This window comes from Pelobates fuscus, chromosome 5, assembly GCF_036172605.1.
Source record: "Pelobates fuscus isolate aPelFus1 chromosome 5, aPelFus1.pri, whole genome shotgun sequence".
NCBI classification, from domain to species: Eukaryota; Metazoa; Chordata; class Amphibia; order Anura; family Pelobatidae; genus Pelobates; species Pelobates fuscus.
The window spans coordinates 138808560-138820579 of NC_086321.1; the positions used below are offsets into that span (position 1 = coordinate 138808560).

At 37.5% G+C, this 12020-nt stretch overlaps 1 protein-coding gene across 20 annotated transcripts in view; it reads right to left on the minus strand.

Annotated features, from left to right (window-relative positions):
- RIMBP2 (RIMS binding protein 2) overlaps positions 1-12020 on the minus strand; it is a 547982-nt gene that overhangs the window by 39915 nt on the left and 496047 nt on the right. For 18 of the 20 annotated variants that reach the window (XM_063454348.1, XM_063454352.1, XM_063454358.1 and 15 more), the window contains 3 exons: positions 10734-11204; positions 7624-7773; positions 2853-3011 (listed from right to left, as the gene is read on the minus strand). In XM_063454348.1, coding sequence (XP_063310418.1) covers positions 2853-3011; positions 7624-7773; positions 10734-11204 — 780 coding nt within the window. The remainder of the gene's footprint in view (positions 1-2852; positions 3012-7623; positions 7774-10733; positions 11205-12020) is intronic. The other 2 variants (XM_063454361.1, XM_063454367.1) reach the window with 1 other exon arrangement.

Sequence of the window (12020 nt, forward strand, 5' to 3'; positions counted from 1 at the left end):
GGGGGAGAAAAATAAAGACAGGGTTAGTTTTAGAGGCAATGGAAAACTTAAGGCATGCGTGTTTACTCTGTGAAGGAAAGGTTCATGCTCTGAATGGGAATCTGTGAAAATAAAGACATGATTAGGAATCCAGCTGGTGTTAGAGAGAACATAAGATCAATACAAACAATGAGCTTGGCATGTAGATGCCATAGTAGAGTTCATGCAGGGATAGATGCTGCACACAGACAGCCATAGTGATGGGAAGATTAGGGTAACTGCATTATTCTCTGGCCAATAACTAGTTAGCAACACTCTCAAGTCCATGTTCTATTAGTGTCACCTATAGCATCCAATAGGCATTAATAAGAATTGAGTGTTAGCCATACACATTTTGTAGCTCATTAAATATAGTACTAATATTAGGTGAAAATGACATACTACTCTGGCTTTAGTGGTAACAAATGTTGAGCACATAAATAACGTAGGGTTATTAGAAGTTCAAATCCATTAATTAACAGGAACATTTTATGATTTTACTCAATATAGATTATTCACAAAACAGGAAGATGTAGTGAAATGAAAACTGATTTGCTAAATTTAGGCTAAAAAAAGTTGTAAATATAGATTTGGGAGATTTTTTGTTCCCCTAGCTATTTAATCCTCAATTTTGCAATTGGGTTGTCAATTCACTACAATCACTGTTTAGTGATCTGTAAAGAGAATAGTTAAGAAGGGAGATGCTTACCAACAATGAAAGTGACATATAATATCAATTAACAGCTTCCAATAACAATACAGGTTTCATCAGTCAAAAAGTAAGACCTAATGCTCTCATATAATCAGCCACTGGTTACATAAAAAAGCACACATAACATCATGTCTTTGCCCAATGTCACATATAGATCCTACTTACAAATAGTGAAAATCCTTCTGTTAATGAGGGTTGGTAGATTTCACTGAACCACAAAGCCATTCAAATGTAGAATGTATGGCAAACATTTGATCAAAGATGTAAAAGTTTGGGGTGATAACCACAAATGAATACAATAGACAGGGTTATTTACTAAAGTGAGACTTGAAAGTGATTTCAAAGTGAATTTTATATTGAAATCCACACTAGCTAAACTGAAACCATAGCTCACCTGGATATTTTTTCCAGTTCAGTCATTTTGATATGAAATTTAAAAATCCACTTTGAATTTTCAATTTACTGAATAACCCTGGTAACGTTTTGGACCTAAATGTTTAAAAACTATTAATCTAACTCTCAGCAAGTGATACTATAAAAAAAAAACATGGAGTAACCATGAAAATAAGGACAGGAATTAACTACAATCACAATTTTTCATCATGTTACAAACCGTTAGATATCACTAATTAGATTGCAATGTCTCTCTTTCTATGCAGGTGATGAGATGAAACACTGTTAGACAGAATGCCAAAAGTATGATTTGTTCTGACAATCCAACAGATGATATCATTTCTGACCATAAAAATATGATGTTAGATTTATCCCTTAATTGGAAAGCTAAGTCCCCAAATTTTGAGATACAACAACCTCATTTTGTACTCTTATTAAAATGATTTAATTGTTTTTTTTTTTTTTTTTAACAGAAACCAAAAAAAAAAGTATGGCTAGAAAAAGGTTGTTTTTAATGAATACTGACCTCATTGAGATATTTCTTAACATATACAGATGCAAATAAAATGGTATACAGCAGTACAATCTAGAATAAAACATTAAGAACACAGAGGGTAAAGTCGCCACAACATGGACTAATGATACCATAATATGTTGCACTCACAAAGATAGAAGTTCAAATTCGCCTTAAGGGTGCCTCCCCTGATGTAGATGTATAACAGACTTGCTCAGGGACCACAATCAATAAACACAGTAAAACAATTAGTAATATAATGCAGTTCAAAAAACCCACCTTTACGGTTTTAATTGATTGTGGTCCCTGAGGAAGTTCTGTAAATAACTTGTCTGTTTTTATTTCATTCTTATTTTTTTTTTTCATTGTATTTTGTTGATAATAAAACACTTTACACCTACCTGGATTCCTGATTTCTTCAGTTCCTAGAGGGAGCTACAGCAAGGAGAAAGGAGATCCTCCTGGACCCCCTTCTACACTTTAAGGCGAATTTGAACTTCTATCTTTGTGAGTGCAACATATTAAGGTATCATTAGTCCATGTTGTGGCGACTTTACACTATGTGTTGTTAATGTTTTATTCTGGATTGTACAGCTATATGCCATTTTTTTATCGTATTTATATAATTATCCATGTTGTAGTCAGCTGGAAAGACTACCCTGGGAAGCTGCTTCTTAAATTAAGTTTTTTATTTATTATTTCACCAGACACTTTTTGATGTATTGGTGTGCACTTTTTGTATTCCTTAACATATGCAAGTTTCTTCTCAATAGGGTACAAGTGTCTGGTAGAAATATATACCTTTTAGCCTTTAAAAAAAAAAATGTTTTCTGAGAACAAAGTACATTATTTAATTCATTAAATACATTCCCATTGAATTACACCAATAAGCTAATACCTCTCCTTTAGTCTCAGCAACACCAACTGAACTATATAATTGGAGGTCTAATTCAATGCTTACCTACATGCCACAAAGTCGTTATGCATGTATGCTATTCTCCTAAAAAATCAGTTTGCAATCTTCCTTGCATCCAAAATATTTTACCCCATTCTACAAGGTGAGCTAAATGTGTCAAACATATTATTTAACCCTTTATTTGACCAATTTTAATGAAACCTTACAGTGAACATACAATACCATGAAATCATCAAGGTAACCTCTGAATAGGTCTGCTCTGAATGTCTGGAGGCTTCATTTATATCTGCTCCTCTTACCTTGAGGGCATTGTGAGAAGTGACACTGATGCGTCTCCTGCCTCCATCTTCTAGTTGCATCTCTGAGTATAGCTCCTCCTCATCCTCCTCCAAGATGTCAGATAAATCAGAACCCCGACTGCTCTCCGTGTGATATTCATCCTCTGGACAGTATTGTGGCTGGAGCAAAATACAAGATACAATATAATAAATCTCCAATGACCTCGACTTTACAGTTAAAATCTCTAGTTACAAAGTTCCTTCTCAACCTTCATTTATATAATCCTTTTTTTTTTTATGTCTAGTAATATATATTATGTCAATAAACAAACATATTCAGTGATAACACAGCATTATCTTAACAGGTGGCTGTCAACTAAATAATAGTTACATTATTTCTATATAGCCAGCATTGGGGGGAAAAACCTGGTATATGCTAAACACACTGAAATCAAATGTTTATAAATATATATTATTAATATGGAATCAACTGTAATGCTTACCTGTTCTGGTGCTCCTTCTCCCTGATCCGATGGCAGGACAGACGCTGCACACTGTTCGTGCGCGCCTGTTTGTAGTCCGTCGCACCGACGTTAGAACGGCGCAACACTGAACACCAATTCGGTCGGCACGAACAAACACAGGAAAGTTCCTAATTCGGCATTCGGACGAATTTGAGTCTTTTGGTGCTCTAAAATGAAGCCAACCAATAGTGAAAGTGCTCTGACTATTTAAAGTCAGAGCTTGATGGAGCAAGTTGCCATGTTGTGGTTCTCGTTTACCCAAGAGTGCGTTTATATTGTATTGATTTATTGGCCTGTTTAACCATTTCCCTGCTCTCTGTGTTCCTGACCTCTTGGCTTGTTTATCGAGTGTCCTGTTTTCTCCTACTTTTGACCCTGGTTTTCTCTCTGACTTCTCTATACGTTAAATCCGTTCATTCTAAGCCCTGTTAATATGTGGTATACCTCTTTTTTTTTAGCGGAATAGGGTTTGTGAGTTTTGGGTTCCCTTACATAACCATGACATGAACATCCTTACCCTACCCTCTATAAAACTGGGTTGACAACATGACATTAAAGGGAAAACAATTAATTACAATTTATTTAACATAAATAGTAGACGCAGTGTCTAACCTGGCAGCCCATCTTAAACAATGGACAATAACATGGACAAAAACATTTCAATGGGTGAAACAGAAATTACCTTAAAATATTTTATATCCATATATAACAAGTTATGGATCAGTTGAGGTTACATTAAAAACTTTGTATTTTAGTCATGTATTATGGCAATCAAATTGCTAAGCTTGCCAGCTACAAAGCATCTCCGGTGTGGCAAGTGATGCATACTAAAACACTCCAGTAATTATATAGCGCTTTGGACATCAATGAGGAACGAGAGACCTGGATTGGTTCACCTTTTAACATGGCTTCTAGATGGGTCATTAATTATGACCAAAGACCTAAGCAAATTGACTGAAGCATCTTAGTAGACATATTGATGTTTAGTGGAAGGAAAATAATTGCAAGAGTCTATACTATACAAATTTAAATCACATGAAAGCAAGTGAATTATATTATATATGTACACACATGCATATATACTTGATTTCTGAGCAATTAAAAGAAGGTGAATAGATTCATCTTGATTGTCAAAGGATCAATATTGTTCTGCTTCCAAAGCACTATAGTGAGGTGACTAATGGCTACTTAAAGTGCTGACAAATGTTACACATTACTAATTGAATTACACATTTATTAGCTCCATAATTTTCCACCAATTAAGTTGCATCATTTTTCCCAGTTGCTTATCTTCAATAAATGTTTTAATAAGCAGATGAAAAGGGGCAGATGTTTCACTCATTACATCTCAATTAAGATCTTATTTGTGGTCCTTCAGTCTCTGATGGCTTCACAGCTTCTTGCAGCAGAGAACGGTTATTAACAGAAGTCTTACCTTATTTACCTATAGCAATAAAATAGTTCTTAACTTGGATTGAGTCAGACCACTGAACGAGGCCCAACCAATGTACTTAATGTGTATATAATGGGTACATATGATTGATCATAGTAAAATAAGCAGAGCTAATATTATAGGGTTGATGAAGAAAATGAACAGCCTTACTTGCTAGAGAGCTAGAACAATAATAGATGTTTCATCTGATATAACGCATAGGTTAAGCGGTTCTTGCTCCTGTCTATTTGTAATATGTCAGAGAAAATTCTCTTTGAAGTCTTGAATACAGTGCAACCTCACTAAAGATGATATGGTCATCTAGCTTCAAAGCTCTCACTCTCCTTCTCTGTGGAGGAATTCCGTGAGGTCTGAGCAATAACAAAAGAATTGGCAGATGTTTCACAACAGAGACACTGTTTTCGTGTCCATGTAGCTGCTATCCTTCTTAAAGTGTCAAATCATATTAAGTAGGGTTCCTGTCCCAAACCAATCTGTAAGAATCAGCAGAGAGGAACAAATCACAGGACAACTGTCAGCTCAAAACTATTTTTAATATAATATAAGTTTTGACAGGTAGTATATGACAGGCAGTTTCTCTGGTCTTCCCAGCTTCTGTGCAGGGAGTGAAGCAGCAAAGACCACAGCGAATGTCAGTTTTTAAACACTGTCTTACCCAAGGTGTATGTATATGGCTGAAGCAATCCGGTCATGTATTAAAGGTTGGGATGTCTAATGTTTTTACATATTCTTCATCATTCAAAAAAAATATATACAATTTATTTCCAAAACCTAATGAAAACCTATTAGAAAATCGTTTTGATGTGACAGTTGTCCTTTAAAGTTGTTAGAACTGAACAGTATACCCAGGAAAGTTCATGGTGTTTATCCTCCGCGGTGGTGGACATTCTAACAGTGCCCTAGCTCTACCTTAGTACCATGAATGTGTTTTCAGCAGTGGTGGGTTCCATGATCTTGTTTGCTCAGAGTTTCTGGATGCCATCTTGGCTATGTGTTAAACCTCATGTTTACATTAAGACACATGCACATCCACCAACACTGTATTATCTTCATGTTTATACAATGTATACCATGTTTATAACTAGCAACTAAGTCTGAAGAAATATCCTAGTGACTTATCAAACAATAAGTAATAAGTCCGGCTACAACAAATCGTGGTAATATGGCATAGTAAGAAGCCAGTCAAGAAGAAATTCATATGACCCAGAAGTGGGTGGTCAGGTCATCTAGCAACTGTAGTCTGTGAATGACTAAATAACATATCACAGCCTGTCTCCTCTTTGTAATATAAAAATAGTAGTGGTAAAAATAAAAAATAAATAAAAAACCTACCAACTGATAGAGGACAATACGATTACACCATTCCCAGTCCTACAGAGGCGATGGCAGATACCCAATCATGCTATATTTTCTTACTTACAACTAAAGAGCATTTTAAACACCCATGCAATGCTATCGCACCCTGTGCCAAGTCCTGGTTATACTACTACTACTAAATCAAAGGCTCTCACTCTATGCTATAGGTCCTGGCAGGAGCACTTGCCATCCAGACCCCAACAGTGCAAGACACATTGGGAGATGGACTGTTGCAGAACTCTGACAGACATGGACTGGCTCCATGCCCTCACTGATTTATCCAGATGGACAAATGCTTCCCTCATATAGAGGCACATAGGACATGACCCATCGAAGACTTCAATATATGTTCCCCAACTCATCCCTGACGTGTTGGAGATGTGCCTTAGACAAAGGCACACTCATGCATTTGTGGTGGTCCTGTGGCGGCATTCAGCCACTCTGGACTACAGTCTGCTCTCTCCTAGATACCCTAGATGTCCCTAATTTTGTATTAACAGCATCTATTTGCCTGCTACTGCTGCTCCCTGTGTCTCTGACCTATGGCCATAAACAATTGGCAGGTTTGGTTATACTGGCAGCACGAAACCTTATAGCTCATAAATGGAAGTCCCCAGGCTGCCCTTCCCTTCCCCAGCTACTTGACAAAGTACAACAATTCCACACATATGAGTGAATGGCGCTCACATCCAGCAAGAAAACGCAAATGTTTTCTGAAGCTTGGGGGGCATGGAATGGGGAATATGGTCGGGGAACCATGGGTGGCGGCCCTACTGCTTCCTGCTAATCCTCCCAGGACCTCACGACCAGGTCCAGACTGTCAATCATACATTTATATAATCGGTAACACTACCTGGCAACCATAGGTTTTACATGGATTAACATACTCTTTAGACCAAATTCCTAAATGTTGTTATGTTTTCACTCCCTATCCTTAACTTCCTGAGTTCCCCCTATGACATCCACCTTATCCATCAGAGCTGCAGTTGTTACTGGATGCTATTTAACACAACAACACCCTCACAACAGTTAACTTATGCACTCCTTGCACACATTGCTGTTATATAGTATTGAGCCCCAGACCTAACTACGTATTTACACTGGACACTATGATTCACCAAGCATAAAACAGGGGTACTGTCTCCAAAAAGCATTCAGGTAGACGGTCTCCCAGTTATAATGATTGTATATACTCAACATCCAAATGTATATAGTTATGTGCACCAGATGTAAATGAGAAACCATGAATCGCTCTTCTATGATGTTGACAATATATGGATGGTATGATGTACCCCGATAAACCAACCCCTTTTTTGTGTGTTCTGTACCCTTGTTTCCTTTGCTCTTATATAAAAACAATAAAAACTACAAATGAAAAAAAAAAACCTGACATTCTCCATTCTTTGTTTTAAAACTTTTGTCCAACTATAGTTATTCATTCACTTCATAAAATGCTGACCTGCTTTCCAAGCTCAGAGCCCTTTAGGAATTCATCAACAGAAGCGCCTTTCCTTTTCATGTGTGGAGAGTCATAGCCATCCTCCTCATCGTCCGAGTTAGCATAATGCACTGCGTTACTCCGCTCACTAAAGAGGCTTCTCTTCTCATTCTTAAATGAACAGGAGAAAATAGCAACAACAACAAAAAATTAGTGAAAACTGGATAACTGCACTTGGCACTTGGTTTTTAAGTGAAAAGAAAAAGATTGAGTGATAACTCCACTCTCCAACCAGGAGTCGGTGAAAAAGCACAATAACATACAAAATGAGGTGCACTAAATGGTGCAAAATTGATAAAAAAGAATGAATAGCAAAAGGTCCAATATAATACCACAGTGGCAATAAGGATAACTCCACAATTTGGATAAAATCACAATGGATATGTATATAAAACCTTAGTGCATAAATAGATCATACAAGATACTGTCCATGTAACAGTCCAAAGTGTTGTATCAGCTTTCAATAATGCAACTCAGTTTATTCCTGCTATGATGGAAAAGTCAGGATATTCCGAGTGGCTGGAATAATATAGTATATCACTGAATCTTTAGGGAATAGAGTATAGTATACTAGAGTATTATATTGGACCTTTTGCTATTTATTCTTTTTTTATCAATTTTGCACCATTTAGTAGATCCTCCCTTTGCATGTAATTGTGTTTTTACCGACCCCTGTTTGGAGAGTGGAGTTTTCACTCGCTCTTTTTCTTTTCACTTCTATTATCCATAGCTCAGGGTGGGAGCTCATTAACCAGTCGACATCTATTCTGCCTTTTCTCTATTACCCTGCCAGTAGTGTCAGTATAGTTGTATATAAAATATTTTATTGTGTACAGTTTACAGTTTCTACATCTGGCAGTTTCACTTGGTTTTTAAAGGATCACCATAGTGTCAGGAAAACAAACTCGTTTTCCTGACACTATATAATCCTTAGGGTTCTCCCACCTCAGGGACCCCTCCCTTTATTCAGCACCGGGCTCCCTTGGCGGTGGTGACCTCTCCTGCCCCTCCGACGTCAGCTCCCGAGTGGAGCCGAATGCGCATGCGCGGCAAGAGCCGCGCGCATTAAAAACGCAGAGAGAAAGCAGTTCTCAATGCTTTCTTATGGACGTTCTGCATGCTCAATGCGATTTTCTCAGGAAGACAGCCACTAGAGGCTGGATGAAACAGCTATGTTTACAGCTGCAGGGTTAAAACCTGGGGAATCTGGCACCCAGACCACTTCATTGAGCTGAAGAGGTCTGGGTGACTATAGTGGTCCTTTAAGAACTGTGAATTCCTTTATAATGCTTGTTTTTTTTTAGAACAAAATATGGACAAGGAGTCTCCAAGAAACTAACAACTACTGCTTATTGTAGTGCTTGTGGTGCTAGGGATATATCCCTGATAATTTACTATAATATGCTATATTATTGTAAGACATATATTTGATATTATAATTTGTTTAGCAGAGATGGTAGTAGTCTGGTGCTTTGAGAACTGGTGATGGAAGGAGGCCTTAACAAAGTTACAGTAATAAAGGGGAAACGTCACTTCTATGAAATTTACACCACTGAATAAAAAACTGAAAATCCCCCATAACTTGTATTTATTTTTAAATTATATACTGTTTTCTATTAAATTTATCTTAAATATTCAGCAATATACATCATAATCTAGTTCAGATAAGGCATAACCAGGCAAAACACTGCAAATGAAGAGGAGAAATTAAAACTTATTTTAATTTGTCCTTTTCACCATGCTGGCTGAAAACAGTGATTGACAGGCAGAGCCAAATTAAGATTTCTGTGTTTGTGTGTGAGGTGCCTACGTTTTGTATGTGTGTGGGGGCTGTGGTGTATTGAGTAATTGAGAAGCGCCAGGTGATCACGATAGAGGAGCAGACCACAAAACTTCCTCAACAAAGTGAGAAGGCTCAGGGCTGAGCAGGTGGATGCCTAATGGGTAGTCCAATTTTGTTGACAGGGAGTTAAGAAGGATGAATGGTTTCTATTTTGAATTAAATTGTTTACACCTCATAAATACATACTGAGAAGAGTATGGTTATCCACTAGATGTGGCAGAAACCCACTCTATTTGAATTACCATCAGAAACTAAAATATAATTTAATGGTAATATACTTTATTTTGCTTTTGCTGAGCTTAGTTACAATTAGCACCTTTTCTGCCTATAGGCTAAGACAACGAATGAGATAGATTCGTACCATTTATTGCTTTAATAGGCACACTCTAAGGATTTATATCTCCACGGGCTCTGGGGATTTTAGCTCGATCCTACCATAGCGTATAGCCCCGTATGTCATATGAATAAGCGAATATATCGTCTCTTCTGAGTGTCTTCCATTTGGAATTTCTTTTGACACGCCATTCTCTCATGCTACCCGTTATCATACCCTGAGCCTGACTAGCTAGTAAATACATTTATGAGAGGTGTCTCTTTACATACGGTTTCTAATTTGCAATATATACTTTGCTCTCAGTATTTACCTCCATATCTCTCTCTCTCTCTCTCTCTCTCTCTCTCTGTATGTATATATATATATATATATATATATATATATATATATGTATAAATTTGTCGTCGTCCCCCACCTTTTAAAGATGTATTACTTTTTCATTTGATTTAAACACTGTGGTTTCACTCTTTAAAAAAAAATAATTTTGTATATATATTTGTTTATATTTTGTGTATTTGGCCCCCGATAAAGTATATTACCATTAAATTATATTATTATTAAATGATATGCCAACTGCCCTTTATTACCTTTGTAACCTATTTTTAGCATCAGTGTAGGCTTATCCTACATCTACTGCCTCTTCTCTACCTTATAAATACATATTGGTAAATATAGGGATATAAATATGGTATTGTCTAGATTTTTGTAATAATAAGGCAAATACATGTATGACAGTTGAATGACAGGTCTACTTTAATGATTCATTGCTCCCTTTCTGCATGTGAATGTCGGCTGCAGCAACTATTACAGAATAAAAAAACACACACAGTCACTTTTCACAGTTTTGATGCATAAAGCAATGCACGCTTTCATGTACTCAACATGAAACATTACCCTGTTGCTTTCTGCAACCCTTTGTGCTGCTTCTCTCGCCATGGCTTTGGCCATTGTGTTAGAAATAGGGGCACCTTGAGGCTGGGGAAGTATCCTCTGTGGAGAAGGAGACCTTTGACCATGAACTGGGCTTTGAAAGTTAGATGTTGGAGGTTCCAAGGTATGTCCATGGACTGAAGACACATTTTGAGTGTGTTCCCATGACTCATCCACTCTCCTGTGTGGGCATACATGTTCTTCTTTGGTATCTGGGTCTCCAGCAGTTACTAATGGCTTACGTTTCGGCATAGTCCTTGGGTGTTGTTGTGTTGGAGGCACCAGTAAATCAGGTGGAATGACAGCTGTGCAAGAGTCATCTGATTCTCCTTGTGCAGAGAGGGTTCTCACTGTAACTTCCTTGGCATCCAAATTGAGAATTTTCAGCAGATCCACAACAATATTCTCTGCGGCAGGAAATACCACTTCTGCCACCTGCATTTACAGTCATGAAACAAAAGCAGACAATTGAGCAAAGTAACAGCCACAATGACAATTAACGTCTAATGACAATTAACTAGCCATTCAATAAAAAATACATTCAATATGGTCTAATTGCAGCTTAACAGTATCAAAACCAGTAAGACAATGTGTTCCTCAATAGATACTCAGCATGTAAAAGGAAATCTACATAAAATATGTACAGCTTAATTATTTTTACTTTTTGCTAGAACTGGCACTAGAACTACTACAGCCAGCTGGAGTGCTTATGGTGCCAGGAGTGCCCTGGCATCATCCCATGGTACATTGTTTTAGTACAGTTTGACAACTTACCTGAGAGGCTCAGATTGGTCATTGGGCAAACCCGGCAAATGCCCTGTGGGCCAAGGCCCACTGGAGAGATTAGAACATCTCCCTGCCAGCTCATGCAGAGCCAGCACTATCCAAGCACTGGCCCTGCTGTGTGCCATGAGGGCCGGTGGGGAGATCACAACATGGGTTTACTTCAGGGAGATCATGCCAAACTAATATTATTGATTTTTTTGATTGGGTAACTAAAATAATAGATCATGGTGGTGAGGTAGACATTGCTGACCTAGATTTCAGTAAGGCTTTTGACACCTTTGCACATAGAAGGCTTATCAATAAACTGCGATCTAAGTTTGGATTCCAATATTGTTGAATGGATATGGCAGTGGCTGAGTGACAGGCAACAGAGGGTTGTAGTCAATGGAGTCTTGTTACTAGTGGGGTACCTCAGGGATCTCTACTTGGACCCATTCTCTTTAATGTTTTTATTAGTGATATTGC